At 33.9% G+C, this 20,783-nt stretch overlaps 1 protein-coding gene across 4 annotated transcripts; it reads right to left on the reverse strand.

Annotated features, from left to right (window-relative positions):
* Positions 1 to 289: 289 nt before the first annotated feature.
* Positions 290 to 20,458, reverse strand: REC114 (REC114 meiotic recombination protein). 4 transcript variants are annotated; one of them, XM_034401273.2, is made up of 8 exons: positions 20,342 to 20,458; positions 11,742 to 11,848; positions 9,260 to 9,486; positions 8,180 to 8,269; positions 6,198 to 6,281; positions 2,718 to 2,930; positions 2,124 to 2,177; positions 290 to 1,107 (listed from the first exon to the last, which is right to left on the reverse strand). In XM_034401273.2, exons 3-8 carry the CDS (start codon positions 9,455 to 9,457, stop codon positions 946 to 948), a joined length of 801 nt encoding a protein of 266 aa, XP_034257164.2. In that variant the 5' UTR covers positions 9,458 to 9,486; positions 11,742 to 11,848; positions 20,342 to 20,458; the 3' UTR covers positions 290 to 945. The 4 variants fall into 4 exon arrangements, with proteins under 4 accessions (XP_034257164.2, XP_060542793.2, XP_060542795.2 ...); XM_060686810.2 differs by lacking the exon at positions 20,342 to 20,458 and adding an exon at positions 12,714 to 12,797; XM_060686812.2 differs by lacking the exon at positions 20,342 to 20,458 and having other exon boundaries at positions 848 to 1,107; positions 11,690 to 11,846.
* Between the last annotated feature and the right edge of the window lie 325 nt (positions 20,459 to 20,783).

Here is a 20,783-nt window from a genome sequence, read left to right on the forward strand (position 1 = left end):
CAAAACAGGGCTAAGGTAAAGCAACAATTTCTGGCTGCATTTAATTTGTCATTTACTGTATGGGACGTAAACTGATTTTGTAACCTATGCAACATTTCCTACCTGCTATTCATCATTGTTCTATCCTTTGTACTCATTTATTTTCCTGTGATGACTCTAAATAAGACATTGAACTGTATTGAGTTACATTGTTCTAATTTATGACAAAGAAGCATAAGGTTTGATTAAGTTCAATTGACAATGGAGGAATTAGAATTTTTCAGAGAGAGGAGAAACTGACAAAACTGGATTTATTACTTTGAATTTTAATATATTCCTCATATGATCAACAGTTTAACATGTTTCAAACTAACTTTTATTTAAAAAAAGAACTTCAGTTTCTAACTTAACACATTTTAAACATTCAAATTATGTTTTGATGAATGTTTTAAACATTCGTCAAACTAATACAAATGGGAAAACTAATGCACCTTTTTTCAGAGAAAGTATTTTTAATGTAAATCTTATGCTGAACAATTCCAAACATATTTCATGAAGTGCTTTAAAGCCATTATAATGGTAGAAGTAATTGAATTCATTACTTCAAAAATATAAAGAGTTGAGCTGTTACACATTATTGGAGATATATACATTCATATATACATATATATATGTCTGTAACATATATATGTATATGTATATATGTGTGTGTATGTATCATAGACAGAATGACTAATCATATATAACAAATGAATTATATTCATTGTTAATATAATATATTAATTTGTATATAAAATAATTAGGTACAGCTTAGACACTAATGTACATATTACAATGGAAAACAGCATAATATATCCCTTTGGCTTATAAAGGATAGGATAAACACATATTCAAATCTTAAGGCAAATTAAAGAGGTAAGAAATAGAAACTAACAGTAATATTATGGTTGATTTTAATTTTGCTTTCTAGCCATCTATAATTTTTTTTAGCTGTTTCTCTACTTCTTCCACAAATGCTGGAAAGTGTTGATCCAACAGGCACAAGTGAATAAAGCTGCTTAAATCTTCAGCACTCCATGTGGATTTTTGATATGCAAGAGGAAGTTGATTATCTGGTATCAGCACGCACTGCCAAAGAGAACAAAATAGTCAATTTTCTTTTAATATTCCTAACAATTTAAAATAAAATATATTTTACTGATTTTTTTTAATCAACATGGATTTGCTATCTCCCTAGGAGATATAAATTGTAGCTAAATTTACTTGTTTTTATTAGTAAGAATCTCTAATGTGTTTAATCCCAATAAAGTTTCTTTATCTTGATATTTAATTGACCATTCTAAACAATATTCATCCAGTTTCTAATTATAGAAAGTATATGTTGCTTATTCAGAGGACCCTGGAAGAACCAGATTATCTGGATCTCTTTTAGTCAAGGTTTGGGCCTAGGGACTGGGATGGCATCAATTGCACTCATAGCAAAAGCAGAATGGAGGTGATTCTTCTATTCTTACTCGGTTCTTGACCTGTCAGTGACTTTTGAAAGCATTGATCATAGTGTCTTTCTGAACTGGCTCTGGGAATTGGGGGTGGGTAGCATGGTATTGAGCTGGTTCTCCCTCCCGCCCTCCCTCCCTTCCTGATGAGTTCCATTTGATGTCGATGAAAGGAGATATTCACCAGTGGCTTCTGCTTTGCATGTTGCCTTAGTGCTCAGGACTCTTTTCCCTTCTATTTAACATCTACATAAAGCCACTGGGTAAGGACATCCAATGGTTTGGGATGAGTATATGTGTGCAGATAATACGTAGCTTAATATCTTCACTCCAGGCTGTCTGAATGTTACTGCAGAGGTTCTATCTCAATACCTGAAGGCTACGGGGGCCTGCACAAAATGAATTTTTAGTTAAAATATCTCATTATCCATAGTTCTATTAACCATTATTAAATGGCTGGAACAGAACTTCTATAAATAACAAGGGCCATTTCTGTGTAGATTGTCATTTACAAATTTTGGTTCCATCTTTAAGTGTTTTCTGTTACAAATCTGAAATATCTTAAAAGTAAGAAACCTTTGGCTTCTGAAAACTTTTCTACAGTAATAAATTAGCCTTTCTTTTCTAATAGATAAATATTAGGAATACCTGGGCTAGCTCTGCTACAGACATTGTTCCATGTGTTGGAGATACGTTTACAACCTAGAAAAGGTTCAAAATAAATTAAAGATACAAAGCAAAAAAAATGCTACCATAAGCTATTTAAAGATTAGACTATTTCCCCTTTCTTATTTTCTTTTCTATAAAATACATATATTATAGTAAATAAAATAAGAGATAATAATTGTCTTCCATAATATAATAGCAAAAAAATATATACTTAGAATTTAAATGAAACTATAGATAACTTTATCAAAAGTTTTCAATGAACACATTGTATAGGTTGGCATTTACTGAAATTTGGACCTCGTGCTATAAAATTGTGTGTGTGTATGTGTCTGTACACATGCACACTCAGAGATGTATCTACTATACATGAAATGTAATATAATTTTTAAATGCAGTCAAGAAATCTGTTCATTCCTAGACTGGCTGAAACCAGGTAATTTCAGAACAAAACATTTTCGTTAAACAATATTGCTGTTTTCATAATAAACTACTATAATGTATCAACATTATAGTGCATATTTTTTACATTTCTTCACCCAATCACTTCCACATAGAGTACATTCACCAGCTTACAGTATCTTGTAATAGGACATTTTGTTCTGTATCTTTCAGTTGACTTTCATCAGTGAGAAGCAGAGAGTGGCTTTGGTGTAGTTCCTGCGTTAATGCATCTGTCACTTGAATTGGAATATACTCAGCTAGTTTCTGCATGCAGTTATGGCAATGCTCTTCTGCCTCGGTTTTGGAGTCTCCAATAAATTGTATACGAAACATACGATGTTTGCTCTAAATTGAATCCACAAACAGAAAATAAAAACTAAATTTCATTATTGCTGCATATTAGTACTTACAGAAATATTTGTTAAATTAATGTCCATTACACATTTCAGATTTATTTAACTAATCTTTTCTATGTGATCTAAAAAGCTATTTGAATTTCTAACCAATAGTTCATTTTTTAGATATTATCTTTTTAATATTTTCTTGTGGAAATTCCTTCATTTTTCCTATTACATCACTACTGCTTTTATTACATTTTAACTATTATAGCTAAGGTAGCATTTTGTTCAATCAAATATTTCCATCTTCATGAGATGTCACTTTGTATCTCATAGTGACTATATATGATATATTAGAAAAATCTGGTCCATATAACTCCCCCCAACATTAAAAAAGACATGAAATTAAGAATAGAAGACAGAAATGTTAAAGATGAAAGTAACATAGCATCTAAAATTATGGGAAAATCTGCCCTTGTAAAATTACATCTTAAAAGAAATGACACAAAATAATCAGAACACAAAAATACAAATATTCTAGAAGATTATGTGATAAAGATAAATAATAGTTTTAATAGATTATTTTTGATAAGCAGGATACCTGAAGAATTCGGTATAGCATTCATGATGCCATTAAATTCATGATATTCTTTAAAGTGAAGCAAATAAAACTATCTCCAAGTGCAGAAAGCAAAATGACTGTTTGCTAATACAGTCATTTTGCTGAAGACTATCTAAAAGCATAGAGGAAAATTTGCTTAAGTAAACCGTCACCCAGGAGAATGACAAGAATAACAAAACAGAATAAATAATTGACACAATAAAATTAAGAGAATCATAAAATAGGAAGACAAGCAGATAGATAATGCAATAAGAACATTATGAAAATAAAAGAAAATTTAAATATAAAAAAGGAGTGATAAAATGTAAAGAAAACAAAGATATAGTGAAGAATGAAGATACAAAAAAAAGAAATAGTATGATTATATGGAAGAACTACCAAAAGAATCACAAAACCAAAGAATGAATCAATGAACTATTGTCTGACAGTCTGAAAAGTGAAGTTAAATGGACTCTTGAAAATACTGCTAATGATAATGCTTCAGGAATTGACAACATACCAGTATGTCAGATACATTTAAATCTTACAAGATGATGTAATCAAAGATTTTCTTGTGCTTTATAAGTAGATATAAAAAACATAGCAAAAGCCAAGGAAGTTGAAAAGAAAAGATATTCCAATATAGTCAAAGAACAGTGCTAAGTGCTAACAGTGCTAACAGTGCTAATTGTTTCAATTACAAAACAGTTGAAATTATTTCACATACTCATTAATACTCAGGATTTTGAAGACTTAATAAACAGAACAATAAAAATGCAAATACTGCAAAGGGTATAAATGGGATTCAGGAAAGGTAGTGCCCACTATAAAAAAAAAAAAACCCTAGTATTTAAGAGAAAGGCAAGGGAATTTTTAAAAGTAATTAATTACATAAAAGCTTTTGACTGTATTCACTGCATCAAGCTATTGACAACCATTAAAATATATGATTCATCTATTTATAGAAGAATTTTTAAATGACTAAAAACAACAGGGAAAATAGAATTTTAGACAGGAGTGCCAAACTTGCGGTGTCATGTTGTCGTCACATGACGTATGACTTTTTTCCTTCGCTAAACTGGGGGTGGGCGTGGCCAGTGCATGATGCATCCGGGCCACGAGTTTGACATCCCTAATATAGGACAACTAAATAGTTCATAATTGGGAAAGAATTATGTCAAGGTTGAATATTCTCACCATATTAATTCAATTCAATTTCAAGAGACTTATGAGCATCCAGGAGTCAATCGCTAACCTATAATGCTTGAGAGGAAAGGCTATTAGATTTGAACTTCAAAAATCCAGACAACAGTGTTTCATGGATTTTTTTTTGCTGCTATCTAAAGGTCATTCATTGCAGTGTAGACTGATAACTCTATTGTGAGGTCTACCATATATATTACATTACAACTGGGAAATAAAAAATTCACTTTGGTATGCTCTGATTTCTTAAATACAATGTTACCTTCTTTTAGGTTGTGTTCAGAATAAACTTCTCAATGGTCTTTGGGAGACATTAAGCAATTGAAAACTTCAAATTTCAGAGCCTGAACACTAGTCTTACCCACCACTCATTTAGTGACCATTTGACATTATGGTGGTGCTGAAAAAATAACTCTAGGGCCAATTTACAACTATTTATGATGTTCACAACATTCCCCAGTCATGCCTTTATAGTCAGTTCACATTGTTCTGTGCTTAACCTGTGTTTCTTTTTCGCCTCCCTTCTTGGAGGGAGAATGATTAGACAGGAAGAGATTGCAAGAGAGTAAGCTGTTTGGTCTTCAAAAGCAATCAAAACATCAAAAGCAATATGGCTGCACCAACAGTTGGGGCTGGGAGCTATGCCATGCAAACAGTTACAGTACTCTTTTGAAATCTCTTCTCCAATTTTTCTACTTGTGGAGTAGGATGAGGGGTGGGGGGAGAAAAAGGCAAGCAATTTCTGTAGGTAATCTCTTTTTTGCCCGACCCTTTTACAATCTGTTCTAGAACAAAGAGATTGGAAAGGTAAGCTGTTTATTCTACATATCAAAAGCAAAAATGCATTGCTTTCTGTAGAGTACAAAGCAGTAAGCAGAAACTCAAGCATTTCAAATGGTGGCAGAACTGTTAGAAGGCAAACAAAACCTAAAGGTATGAATTAAATAGTCTTGCTTCTTTCCAGCTGGAAAGCACAGTCATGATCATTAGATTTACTACTTATTGACCCCTTTGCCTATTGGTGGAGTTGTTGGTCCCAATTAGAATTCTTAAGTGAGCATTACCCAAATGAAGATATAGGTTTTACCTTCTAAGATAGCAAACTAACACGAACAGAAATAAAAGCTCCAGTACATCCAAAGATACTAACTCTGCATATTATGGATATCAAGCTTTATAGAAGCTTGCTCAAATCATCCTTTCCTCCAGGCATCCTTATTCTCCTCCAAATCTGTACTGCAACCTTGCTATTACTATACAATGCAATGATACAAGAATCTTGTTCAGAATCTTAAGTTACTTACATCATACATACTGCATGGACTAATTTTAGTATATGAAAACAAGTCTAACAATAGAATGAGCAGGAAAAGAATAACCAGATTAACATTTAGAAGAATAATTCAATGAAAAATATAAATGAAAAAATATTTTAAGTAAAATATTGATATACTGTATGAATAAACGTACCTTTAATTTTGAACCAACTAACATGCAATCTGCTTTTCGTACTACCTTTAACCACTGAGAAGCACCAATTAATGAAAATCCTTCCTGAAATAAATGCAAAATTTACATAAAGCTGGAGAAGCTCTGAAAATCAGAGATAATTTAAGTGAAATAATACTGCTCCAATTCTTGGACTTATTAACATATAATTTAGTAATAAATTTAGGAAAATTAGTAATAAGCTCTAAAATAAAGAAATAAATTATAAAGCCTGGTGAAATGATATTTTATATCATAAATCAAAAATTATGTTCCACAATCTTAATTTTTTAAAATTATTTACAGTTTTTCAGAAAGGGTTGAAAATGATTCCTTACACTGAAAACTATATGCTTCAAAACATTTTAATGAAAGTTCATATTCTCAGGATGCATAATGACTCTGCTTGAATAATAAAACTTTGGCAATTGCCTTGTACATCAATAGCTTTTGATTATAAAGTGTCAGATTTTCATGGTTAGTTTCAGGGAATTAGTGACAGGAAATAATATACCTACAGGGTAGATTTTTAAAATGGTTTACATTTATCATTTGGTTTACTAGTTTCATCTTTCTTTCTAACACTATCCAAATATAATGATTTTGTGTTAATGGTAATGCTTAACTAGATAAAACAAAAATACTCCAGGTACTGATTGTTAATCTTAATAACCCTTGATAAGGTTCTCTTGTTTTTCCTTCTTATTTTTCTCTCCTTTTAAACCTAAAGGTTTCCCTTGTCAGTTGTGTTAGACTCTAGGATGGGTATCAGCAACCCGCAGCTCAGGCCACATACGGCTCTTTGACCCTTCTCCTGTGGCTCCCTGCCTACATGGTCACGCAACCTGCTCTCCACCCCGAGACACTAGTCCAACCTGGCTGTGGCTGACGCCAACATGAGGGCTGGTGGGGTGGGAATGGGATTCCGGAGGAGGATACGACAGAAAGGGCGACAGGCATGCAGCTGAGGAGTGAGCACGAGCCGCAGTGGCGGCTTCTCTGAAGATGACCCGCCTCTTCCTTCTCACACAACCCTTTGGGAGAGAATGAGAGAGGAAAAAGAGAAACAAATGAGAGAGAAAAGGAAAAGAAAGAGAAAGAAAGAGAGAGAGAGAGAGGGCAAGGAAAAAAGAGAAATGAGAGGGAGGGAGAGAAAGAGAGAGAGAGAGAGAGAGAGAGAGAGAGAGGGAGGGAGGGAGGGACCCATTTCCCACAGAAAACACCACAAAACCTGGGAAGGCATGGAAGATCATGTGACTGGGTGGAGTGATGTTGGCCACGCCCACCCAGGTTTTGAGGCTACCGGTGTTTTCTTTTCTGTGGGAAACGGGTACAAATGGCTCTTTGAGTGTTTAAGGTTGCAGACCCCTGCTCTAGGGGATGGTGCTCATCTCTGATTCACACCTGAAGAGCCAGCATTGGCTGAAGATGTTTCAATTGTTATGTTGCTGGCATGATTATACACTGATGAGACACAGAAACTGTTAACTTCCCACCAAACTGATACCTATTTATCTCCTTGCATTTAGAGTACATGCTTTTGAACTGCTAGATTGGCAGGAGCTGGGGCAAGTAACGGAATCTTACTCCATCACAGGCTACTTAGGTCTCAAACTGCCAACCTTACAGTCAACAAGCCCAACATCTTAACTGCTCAGCCACCATGTTACTTGTGAAATTTTGTTATAGAATTATGACAGGGCTTTGAGATAAATTCTACCTCATCTCTGGATGAAAAATTGTGCAACATTTTGTTGACTGGTTTTTGAATTAGAGTTTGTATATCAATTCTATTCATATAAGTTTTATTCGTATAAGTGCTAACGTTGTCTGGGAATTATGCTGACTTAATTCACTTATCAGCCGAGACTGTGTAATATTCCTTTCATGAAAAGCATTATACCAATGAGAGAGGATATGTTTAAGAAACAAAAATATATAAAAGTTAATATGTCAATAGTTACCAGTACTTCTTTTCCTCTGGAAATGAAGAAATGGCCTGAAATAACTATACTGAGAACAAGAAAGCCAGATTCTTCGTTTGACTCCAAAACCTTTTAGGAAAGAGAATGTTAACATGACAAAAATATAAAGGAAGTGTTTTCCAAAAAATAAAGACATATTTTTTTCTTAAAAAATATTGCATACAAAATATGTTTATGTTGGATATCTATTTACAAGAAATAAATATAACTATATTCATCATTATAAGCAATGGAATAAGAAATAAGAATGTACTGATTTAACATGCTTAGTTTTATCAGGGTATAGAAAATTTGTTTTGTTCTGTTTTTAGCTAGAATTATTTTCTATGCAATTTCCTCTTTATTTTAATACATTATTTTTTGTAAGCAACTTGAATATCTTGTTTGGACTAAAAGAGATACTATGATATATATATATATATATAATTTTTTTTTACAAAAATAGATGCTAGTATTCTGCAATGCTAGATATTTAGTCAAACACAGAGGAAAGACAACTAAGCTTAAGAACATAGAAAATATCATGCTGAGTCAAAGAAATAATTCAATTCAGCTTTCATTTTTGCACTTCAAACAAAACCAGAGATGCCAGATTAGGGATGCAAAAATCCTGATGATTACCAGAGAACAGATATTGTCTCTTTTTCTTCCATCTAGCAAACACAACAACCAAATATGGAAGTCCTTCACAAAGTATGTCTCAGACGAAACTCACAAACAAAACTTAAATATTATTCATGAAATTTTAATCTTTAGGAGCTGAAACAAAATGAATTTCTAAATGATGGCAGATCAAATACATAGCAAGTCCTAGCATTACATCTCCTGATCTAGATGATGTGCTATCTAATATACTGTAAGATGTGAGAAACCTACGAGTTGTTGAAAAACATGAAAACTGCACATTATAATGTACTCACAAATATTTATATATTTTAAGGAACAATATATAATTCTGAGCCCTAATGAAACCTTTTTCAAAGAAAGATTTGCTTCTGGTTCTTACATTAATTCAGTAACATATAATTTTTCCCTCAAGACACAATGAATTCAGTTTACCTTCCAAGATCCTGAAGCAGTGCCCAAAGCTCCAGGCATAAATCGGCCATAACGCCGCAGTGGCCACTCTGCAGCATTCAAGCAGGAAGTATCCCGTGACTGTTCTGTCATTTGGTCTAAAAGTGGCTGGTCGACTTCAGACCATGAAGCTGGATCGCAATTATTTAGTATATGAGCATTATTATTCCCTGTTGCCATTTCAAATTCTTCACAGAAAATCACAATATCTGAAAGGGGAAAATAAGTATGAAAAAAAGATTTAGCCAATAAATCCCACAAACTTTTTTTTCTGTTAATTCAGAACTTTATTTATATAGTTAGGCACATTCTTACAAGAAAATTTAACTATGACCTTGACTAACTCTACTGCACTGAGGCAGAAACCTATGATAATCTATGCATGGATATGTGCAAATGTCTGTATATGAATATATATGTTTAGTTTCTTCTTATTCACTTTGTCCATAATCATTTCAGTCCTCTTTCCATATAAATGCACATATATCCTTCTTGAAATATAATTGACAAAATCATCACAAGAAAACAATTAAGAGAGCAAGGCTACTTGCATGATAATTTATGATTCAAATTCATTTTTTTTTTCATAAGATCTGAGCTGGCTTTAGGATGGGAAGCTTCTAAACACAACTTGCTGCCACAATGGGCAATCAGGAATCTATGAGACAGACATAAACCCACATGGGCATTACATTCTCAAATAGTTAATGTTCAGAGGCATACTGCCACTGCTAACTAATACAACATATAACCATTCAGATTAGTGGCTATCACTTATTCACCATAATTTTGCATAATTCTCTTTTTCTGCACATTTTTGCATGTTTTTGAAAAGTACTAGCCCTTGTGAAATGTAATGAGGTGCCATTTGTGAATTATAGCAGCATATAGAAAACTATGAAAGTCCACTATGAATTTTCATGAGTTTGATGGAGGTCAAGTGTAAATAAGTTGATTTGTTACTTAAAAGGAATTAGTGATTGGTGACAAATATTGTACTTATATTTTTCAATAATTACTATTTGGGTAAGGAAGAATGATCTCTCCATAATTCTTCATTCTATTTGTAGCTAATTATGGAAAATATTGAAGAATAATAAAACATTTTTCCCCTTGGGAAATGTTCAGTGATAAATGAAATAGATAGATAGATAGATAGATAGATAGATAGATAGATAGATAGATAGATAGATAGACAGACAGACAGACAGACAGATTACAGACAGACTAGTGTTTCTTTCAACAAAATTAAAATATTAAGCAGTATTAAAATTTATTAAAAATGCATTCCAAATATCCATGAGGATTCATGAGAAGCTACTTTGCCCAATATTTTTAAGGATAAATTTACTTGTTTGAAGGAGCTTTATCTCCGTGTCAGAAAATTCAGAAAAACTGGTCTAGTAATAATTCCTAAAATCTGAAATCTGATATAAAATTACACACACACACACACACACACACACACACATAGATAGAGATGGATGGATGGATGGATGGATGGATGGATGGATGGATGGATGGATGGATGGACGAACGGATGGACGGATAGAGATATATATAAAAATATCAGTCTGTTCCAGAAGTATGTTTTCCATATGATCTCAGAGTGATAATGTATTTTTATAACATCCTTCATTCTCAATTCATTTTATTATTAAATACATATTTCTTTGCACAGACATAAATTTTCTATGCCAGCTGATTATGATCTGCTAAGCTTACTGTTATGTAGGTGTATAAAGGTTTGCAGACTTTCTTTACATTAAAAAACATTTAATAATTAAAATGTTATTACAAAATTGCCATAATTTTATTCCATAAAAATATAATCGCACAGTAGCTAAGGAGTCCTCATAAGCCCTCCTATAAATATTTCAAATGTCCATGCAAACAGCACCCAACCATTTGCCTTCCTAGTTTGGTTGAAATATTTTCGTGACAGAACTTCTTCAAAGGCATTGTCCTTTTTAAATAACATACTTACAGTATCCAAAAATTTTGTCCCAGACTTAGAGATATAATATTTGAGATAATAAATTAACAATCAAATCTGTTTGGACACATATGAATTAAACAGCTGGTTTCAAATTCACAACAGCTGTTTCTTTCAAGATAGCTAAATACTATACTTGGCCTTGAATATGCCTAATCAGTGGAGTGATAGTCTCACCAGTGCAATTATATCTCCTTCTGAAACTATTATAACTTTTGGGAAGTCATATTATTAAATTGTTACTGACATTATTCTTATCATCATTGTTGGATTCTGCCATTACAAGGTATTTTTAAAATTAAATTTGTAGACTGCCTTAGTCCAAATCACTCAGAAAACAATGTTTATGTTTAATTGAAATAGTCAGCCATAGAATACAAATCAGAAACAACAACAGAATAACAAACAACACACACACAAAAAGGATAGGCCAGCTACTGCATTGCTGCTCTGCTTGTTGGTGCAGACCTGGAGAGTCCTTCTGAACAGTCCTGGAAAGCGAGTCCTCCCCTGAAGCAAATCTCTCAATGTCTGGATTCGTCTCTTACTTCCATAAGCTGCATTTACAGTCTTCCCTAGTGGCAAAATTGAACAGAGGGTGAATGAGAAAACTAGTAAACACATAGACACACAAACATACAGAGTAACAGGACATAGTTAATAGCATGAACCACTTACGCCAAAAAGCCTACTGGGAGTTTGTTATAAGATGGGCAACTATAAAAATGTTTTAAACAAATAAAGGGCAGATTCTTTAATAATGGAAACCTTGCTATCTTACCTCAGCATTGATTGTGAGAAAAACTGAAAAGGGGAAGTTGAACAATTTAAAACAAAATGTTTTCTTAAACTTTTTTCTCTCAGGTCTCCTTTCCTCTTTTAAAAATGATGGAGGATTTCAAAACAGCTTTTGTTTGAGTGGGTTATATTTATCAATATTTCTAATATTAAAAATTAAAATTGAGGCATTCACTGCTGCCGCTTCGCATGATTGTTTGATGCGTTTTTAATATTATGTTATTTTTCAACATAGGCTGGCAAATTATTTGGATTTCACAGACCCCTGTGAGGGTCTTAGGGAAACGCATGCCAGGGATATTGGGACTACACTTTCAGAAACACAGGTTTGAAAGAAAAAGTATTAAGACTGAGGCCATTATCAAAACAACTATTTATGGACATGGAAAATATTTGCATTTCCAAATTTATTTTTCTACTTCCAGGCTTCCACTAATTATTATTTCAGTTTAATTTTTATTTTGTTAGTGTGCAATATTCATGGAAAAGTTATTCATGGATTACTTATAGAGGCAGTCCTTGAGTTACAGCCATTTGTTTCAAAGTTATAGCAGCACTGAACAAATGGTACTTATACCCAGCCCCAAAACAATGTCTGTTGAAGAGTCCCTATCATCAAAATTCGGCTGTTTCAAAGCCCACCTGAATTATAACCACAGGATGCTTCAGCTCAGGGGTGAAATCCAGCAGGTTCTGACAGGTTCTGAAGAAAAGGTAGCAGAAATTTTGAGTAGTTTAGAGAACTGGCAAAGGCCCGAGTGGGGTGGGAATGGAGATTTTGCAATATTCTTACCCCAGGAATGGGGAGGAAATGGGGATTTTGCAGTATCCTTCCCCTGGAGTGGGGTGGGAATGGAGATTTTGCAGTATCATTCCCCTGCCACGCCCACCAAGCCACGCTCACAGAACTGGTAGGGAAAAAATTTGGATTTCACCACTGCTTCAGCTCCTCCCACTTGCCTGTCTTCTCTCCATTTCTGCCCTTATAGGGTTAGGGTGAGCTCAGGGCCTTCAGCAGTCTCAGCCAGCCGACCACCTAGTCTAGTCCTCTACTTTATCCTAGCACTGTCATTGCTGAAGAATGCTGCTTCAATCACTGTGCCACAGCCAGCTACCTCAGTGCCATAGCACAAAACCCCAGATTCCCTGCCCAACTGACTTTTGCATTTTCCTCCTGCTGCTCCTGACGGGTGCCCTGCCTGGCCCTATGTGAGGCAGCTGCTGACTCTGCTAGGCCTTTTGTAAGACTGCTGTCACCGTGTTTTCTTTCCCATGCCTTCCTGCATTCATGGGTACCCCATGCCCTCCTTCCCTGCACCTGTCTTTCTTCACACATATGCGTACACCCATCAGTGCTCTCCTTGCTGTGCCTTTTTACCCTCCTCTGCACCCCGCACCCATTCCCTGGCCTTTCTGCAGTCGTGCCGCTCTTGCTGAACTACAGTGCTCCCAGCTCATGCATGCCTTGAATCAGGCCCATTCACCCCTGCACTCCTTCCCCATTGCTTCCTGCTTAACAACTTGTCTTGGGTCACTACAACTAAGACTGCCTGGATTGCGTTGCTAAGTGGTGTGATCATATGACATCACATTTTATGACTGAATCACTTAACAGTGGCATTCCCATTAATCTCATATATTAACTCCAAATATATCCAGGCACAGTACAATAAATATACTTGTACCTATATTATGCATCTAATGCCTGTTACACAATGTTTCAGAGAAAGGCATAAGTATTAATAACTGCAGAATTACATTGTGTGTTTGGGGCAAAAAAGTGACTGACGTGTAAATTTTGTTTTTTGCACATGACAGTCCTATTCAGAACTAAACAAAAAAACTGCAAAGAATATGCAAATTCCAGGACTGTGTTCTATAGGGCTCTGGTAAAATTTAAATCTTATGGGAAATGTAAAAGACCAGTTAGATGATTTTTAAATCAAGATTCACACAAATCAACATTCTTTTATAGATTTTTAAAAAGGCTGTAATTTAAGATCAGAAGATGCAAGTGAGACATGATGACAATCAAATAAAACCAGCTTTAAAGGAAAACATGATAATATAATAAAACTTCATATATAATGAATTATTCAAATATATTATAGCAGAAATCAGTGTCAAATCACTGTATAGTTCAGTACATAGAAATTGAACTAATGATTAATTCCAAAAATAGGCAACTGTAAGGGATGAGTCCATGGGTCCAAAAAAATAGTGACTGTTCTCATAATGTCCACTTTTCCACATTGTGCTCCAAAAATACTGTATGTCGGGGAGAAGCTATTATTCAAAGAATGTGCTTAGAAGACAGAAGAAGAAATCAAAGAAATTTCCAAGAAACAAGGCCTATGCTCTATTTATCAGGCAGCTTTAGAGGACATAGTCTTTAGAAAAAGGGTTGTGACCTCTGATTTAAATACTGAATATTTGTTTATTAACTTTTGAATTTGAAGATAGTATTGGTCAGCTAATCTAAACAGCTATTCTAAGAGTTCAGTTTTAATATTTATGAAAAGGAAGGTTCAACTTAAACACAAGAATACTCTGCTTTCAAATGAGATTCTTATAAATAGGCATACAGTATAGGGCAGGAAAACACTATTTCTTCCCAGATTTTCTAGGTAAACGCATGTACTTGTTGTGGAGGCAAGAGTTCCTACATCTGTTCACTTTTTTGGTAATATAGTAGTCATTGCTGTTAGGATAAGGAAAAAATTAACAATATTTGCTCACTTTTATTCTGGACACCTTACTGCATAAATAAAACTAGACAACAAATCAGGTTTAAGATTTTTAATAGACTTTTAAATTTCTGACAGGATTCTTTTTCACATTTTTCTGAAGATCACAAAGACTAAACTTAAAAAGGGTTTCTACGCAAACCTATTCCTCCAAATAAACATCCCTTCCACAAATAGGCTTTAATACTGAATTTCTAAAATGTTCATTTCGTATTGCATACATAAAGTAGTAGACTCTCTCTGTAAGAGCACAACTTTGCTGTATTGTGATGTTAGGATGCTATTAAAAGTACAGTAAACCTTATTGAACAGAATGATCAATGTTATAACTTTATGTAAAACAGCTTATTTTAAAATTTTAATTTATTTTCAAAATGAAGTATTAAAATAAGACTGATGAGAAAAAATGAGCTATACTACTGGGAATAATCAACAGTAATGGAGACGAGCCATATGTATTGAAATAGGTTCCATGCCAAAACAGATGGGTTTTTTTGCTAAACTTTCTAAATGCACTTGCAGTGAAAAATTTCTCAGTTTAGACAAAGTAAACACATGAAAAGAAGCATAACACTCCAGGCTTGTTTCTTCCATTAGGGAAAACAAGATTCTTCAGCCAAAACCAAGTAAGGGTATTTAAAGATTTAAAAACAGACACAAAACAAAACGTTTACTCTTGGGAATAGAAATATTGCAATTCTTATAAATCAAAGAGGAAGGTCTAGCAAAGGTCAACATTCAGCTAATTTATTAGCAAGGTCTATGTTTGGAAGCAAATACATGAAAGGGATCTAAGAGTATTTTATGAGAAAACAGACTCAAAGGCCTATCCACTGGACGTTTTATTCTAAATAAAAAGCAGTTGGGACCTGGATATGACAGAAATACATGAATTATTAGTTGCAAAAGCATACACACACACACACAATTTCTACTAAATATCCAAAAGCATGTAAACAATAAGAATTAGATGAGGCCGTGTGGAATAGACAATGCACCATTTCAGACTTGATGAGGTAATCTTCACATTAGTGCCTTTAGATGACTAAAAGGCACCACAGGACATAATCAATAATTCATAGGGGCATAACACTTTATTAGTCCTGATCAAAAGCCCATTTCTGCATAGGAGATGAGGGAATAAAGAATATGTTCCTTTACAGATTCTTTCCCAGTTCTCAAACTTGACTAAGCCTTAGAATAAAGACAATGTATGGGGATCCCATTAAAGAGGATTAATTTATTCAGTGAATAACTTGGAGTCCTGCAGTGACATACATGATAATCAGCTATATCAAGACAATGATTTTACTATGCATCATTTTGTATCTTTCAGTAACCATTCTATATTTTTCCATATTTTTTCATCTATTTCCATAAAATTGATTTTGATCAAAAGATAAGGTTACCTTTCCATGTCAAAAAATGAACACTCGTAAATAAATAAATAACTATTTTATTCCTAAAGAGGACTAGCAAAGCATTTCATACAAGTTCCTTTTTAACTACTTAAGTGAATTTTTTTAAAAAAGCTTTTTTTCTATCAGTTCATAATTGTATTCCAAAATATTAGAGCAAAAGCAACTTTAGTGTTAGAGGGTGTTATAGCAACTGCCTGTATCAAATAGATAGTACATGTTTTTGCTTCTGTTCCAGTGTCTTGGTACAATCTACCTCTTCTTCATGACATAATCAATATTATTATTTTTAATCATATTCTCATGTCTAAATAATTATTTGATAGAGCTTTATTCCCAAATACTTTGGTTTTAATTTAGAAACAATGACAACTGGTAATTACAAAGCAAGGCTTTCTTGTCTCAACAATTACAGCATACATTGAAAGCATTTGTGATGCTTTCCAAAACAAGACACTAAATTTAATGAATTTCTATTTTGTTAAATATTACAAAAATGACTGAATCTCTACGAATAGGAGTCAGTCACTTTGATTAGCAATGTTTTCCAGGCTCACAATGATCTAGAAAAGATCTAGGGGGAAAATCAGCTGCTAATTGTTTATAACCAAGAATTGGATTGTTAGCAGGGTAAAGTGCCAATAAATAGTGCTGATCTCATATTGGTTTTAAAAGGCCTAAAAGTAAACAAAAATAAGCAATTTCTGTCTGTAGCACATTACAAATTAGCAATGTTATCTTACATTTCAGTTATAGAATACTTTTTTATTTATATTCAAGAATGAGAAACCACACGTTAGCTACAAGTTATGGTGAATTAACATCCATGATCCTCTGTTTTTAGCATGGCTTAAAGGTTCCAATAGCTTATAATTTGGAAATATTGATTTCCATTGATGAAAAAGCCTTGGTGGTGCAGCGAACTAAAGTGCTGTTAAGTAGCACTTAGCTGCCAGCTGCCTGCAATTACTGCGAGTTTAAATCTCACCAGGCTCAAGGTTGACTCAGCCTTCCATCCTTCTGAGGTAGGTAAAATGAGGACCCAGATTGTGGGGGTAATAAGATGACTTTGTATAAAAAAGAACACTGCTTTGGGGGGGGGCGAAAGCCCAACTAAGCAGGTAAATACAAAAGTATGAAGGCTATTGCTTAACACATTGTAAGCCACCCTGAGTCTCTGGAGAAGGGCGGCATATAAATCGAACCAATAAATAAATAAATAAAAATTCATGATACATAAAATGTAACTAATTTTCATCCATGGAAATTAATATTTTGATAATAACCTGCACGGGAGATTGCAATCTGCTTGCTAACCTACTCTATGATGAAAGAAATTGTAGCTTGACAAGATGGAATTCCTATGATCTATAGAAATGCTATCTTGCTGACAACGATGATCCATTTGAGTGTTGTAACCATTTTGAGTTCTGGCATTTGGGTTGGTGAGACAGTGTAGGGAAGGCCTGTCAAACTGGCGGCCCATAAGCTGGATGCGTCATGCGCAGGCCACACCCACCCCAGCTCCATAAACGCAAAAAAACTCACAATGTCACAATACATCACGTGATGCAATCGAGTTTGACACTTGTGGTGTAAAAATACAGTTTGTGTGTGACCACTCTATTTCCTAATAATCTTTACAAACTAGCAAGATTACTGGTACTTCATTTTCTAGAGGTTTTTAATGTCCATACTCAATTTGTTCACTGAGGAGTAGGCCAGTATTTCATGATGGCCATGTATGGAAACATACTTTGTTTCCACGCATCCAGCAGAATACATTGATGTATCTTGTTCTATTAAAGTTAGTAATCTGAAAATGGATATGAGGGTCAGATTGTTTCCTTGTTGTCAAACATCTGTTGTCACTCACTCTGGTGGTGGGTGATTCTCAGCACAGAAATGTGGCTAAATTAAACATGCCATTGTCAATGAAGACATAGTACAAGAAATGTAAGATATAAAATTTAATAAAGAGACTAAAAAAAAAAGGAGCTGTTGAGTTTGGACTAAAGTATTTAAATTAAGGACCAGGCACATACCACCAATGAGTGTCAACTTTGCAATGGCTGCAACTTGAATGACTCTGACAAGTTATTTAAAATCACTGTCCTGTACATTCCTATACAGAGGTAAATAATTGCTTTAAAAATCTGAGTTAGACAATCCAGGTACATTCTTACTAGCTGTAATCTCAAATGAGATACATTATATTCCTTCATTGTTTACTCACATTATTTGGTAATATGCAATAGATAATGCTTTCTGAGTTTAACCTGCACATTTTAAGATTTGCTTAAAGTGAATTAAAGAATTAACTTTAAATTTATGCAGTTTTCCTTAAATGCAACAATAAAGCACTGTTTTAAATGCTGTAAACGTGGTCTTTAATTAGCTGTAACAAGATCAGCATTCACGCTAATGAAAATGGTATCTAACATGACTAGCAACACTTTGGGATGTGCAAATAAATGCCCACAGAATAGATGTTTCAATTTCTTGAGAACAAAGAATATTTCACCATAACATTGTCACTGCAAAAAGGTGTTAATTCAATGCAGATATAATTCAGACATGTTTATTTTAATGCAGATACCTATTCCCAGTGTGAAAAGAATCATTTTAAAAACTTGAATATCCTACTTTTTGCTCCTGCAAAAGGAGTTATGCCTTTAGTTGAACTTAGTTTTAGAAATCCTCACTCACTTTATAAGGCATATATCAATCATATATATACGTCATCGATTTTCATACAAAGTTGCTTTTGAATGTTCAGTTTTAGACAACTAGAAATAAAAGTTGCCTTTATTATAATAGTCATATTCTAAAAATCTTCATTAAAAAAAGAATTGAAGGGATTTTGAAACGGAAAAATGACAAGAGAATTTTTTTTACTTTTTGTATATTTAACATTATTTTTCTATTTTTTAAAAGTGAGTCTAATTTAAGGTGGGGTACGCGGTGGCTCAATGGCTAAGATGCTGAGCTTGTTGATCAGAAAGGTTGGCAGTTCAAATCCCTAGCGCCGCATACCGGAGTGAGCTCCCATTACTTGTCCCAGCTTCTGCCAACTTAGCAGTTTGAAAGCATGTCAAAATGCAAGTAGAAAAATAGGGACCACCTTGGTGGGAAGGTAACAGCGTTCCATGCCCCTTCATTTAGTCATGCCGGCCACATGACTACAGAATTGTCATCAGACAGACCTGGCTCATCAGCTTAGAAACAGAGATGACCACCGCTCCGTAGAGTCAGGAACAAGTAGCATATATGTGCGAGGGGAACCTTTAGCTTTACTTTAAGGTGTTTCTCTAAACTTTGAAAACTCTTCTAGTTGACTGAATTTGACTATTTGTGCTTAAATTTCAGACAGGAAAATACACAAAACATTGCTAATCACAATTAATTTGGGTGCCAAATCTTCTCGGTGAGTTCAGGGAGCATTGGATTCGTGTAATATTTCACACAAAACTTCTCATCTTTAACAAGTTGTACTTGTAATGGAAGTGTTTTGCTTTGCTTTTGTAAGTCAGAGTTGATTATCACTTACACTAGATCACAATTGCAAGAATTTCTTATACTTGTGGAAAGTAATGTTTGCAAGGATGCAGATGACATGGTGTATCGTGAATCAAATTGGACCATTAGACAGATGTTCTCTTTTTTTATATTCAAGATAAAGTCTTATTTAAATGTCTTTAAAAGCATGTCAGAATTCTATTTATAGTGATTAACGCAATTTCAGCTTTCTAGAATGTATGGTAGAACAGAGATTTTTAAGATAATATTGCACTGTTGAATGGATATCTTTGCTCGTAGTTTTATTTTTAAGAAATGTGTGAGATGCATTCTTCAAAAATTACAAACATATGCTATGTCAAAACTTCTAAATGAAGTTTCTGTGAGGGGATCATTAATGAAATTGCCATATCTAGCTCTCTTGGCCTGCATGAGAATGGACATATAGGAAAGATGGAAAAAGTGAAACATAAAATAGTCATAGGTATTCAAGGTGCGGACCTCCATAGGAAGTTGAAATAAATGCTGGAATAAAGTAATGATAAAGTATTAAGAATTTACTTATTTAAATTTTAAGGCCACCAACCTTCACAATGACTCTGGGATGCATGCAATTAAAACATAAAAAAAACCCCAACATATTTCAGAGAAAAGGAATACAATTGAATGAAAATAAATATAAAACAAGTCACTAAAGCTTGTAGCTTTGAAACAAAATGTTTAGATTTTGTTTCTTACATTTTTCTTAGATGCCTTGAGCATTTGCTATTGTTGAATCAACCTCTTTGACATTAAGCAGAACTGTCCATCATTTGCAAACGCACCTATTAAGAATTCGTTCCCATACTCATGGTAGATTGCTTATCAAAGATGCAAATTCAGAACTGATATATCTAATGAAAATCAGGCCATTATCTGATGGATGGGTGGCTGGGAAATTCATACTTTTATGCTTTTTTGTTAAGATTGTTTTCAACGTATCATAAATTAACAGATGAACAGTTGTATCTACAACCCTTTCAATATTA

The sequence above is a fragment of the Pantherophis guttatus genome, chromosome 8 (genome assembly GCF_059756535.1).
Source record: "Pantherophis guttatus breed Tessera chromosome 8, ASM5975653v1, whole genome shotgun sequence".
NCBI classification, from domain to species: Eukaryota; Metazoa; Chordata; class Lepidosauria; order Squamata; family Colubridae; genus Pantherophis; species Pantherophis guttatus.

Bases quoted from the DNA above. Each gene is read 5' to 3' on its own strand.
- REC114 (XM_034401273.2), bottom strand. From the start codon at position 9,457: ATGGCAACAGGGAATAATAATGCTCATATACTAAATAATTGCGATCCA. The intron at 2,931-6,197 runs GTACGTTTATTC...GATTCAATTTAG, and splicing joins TAGTTGGTTCAAAATTAAAG to AGCAAACATCGTATGTTTCG. The intron at 1,108-2,123 runs GTATTCCTAATA...TCTCTTTGGCAG, and splicing joins CTGTAGCAGAGCTAGCCCAG to TGCGTGCTGATACCAGATAA.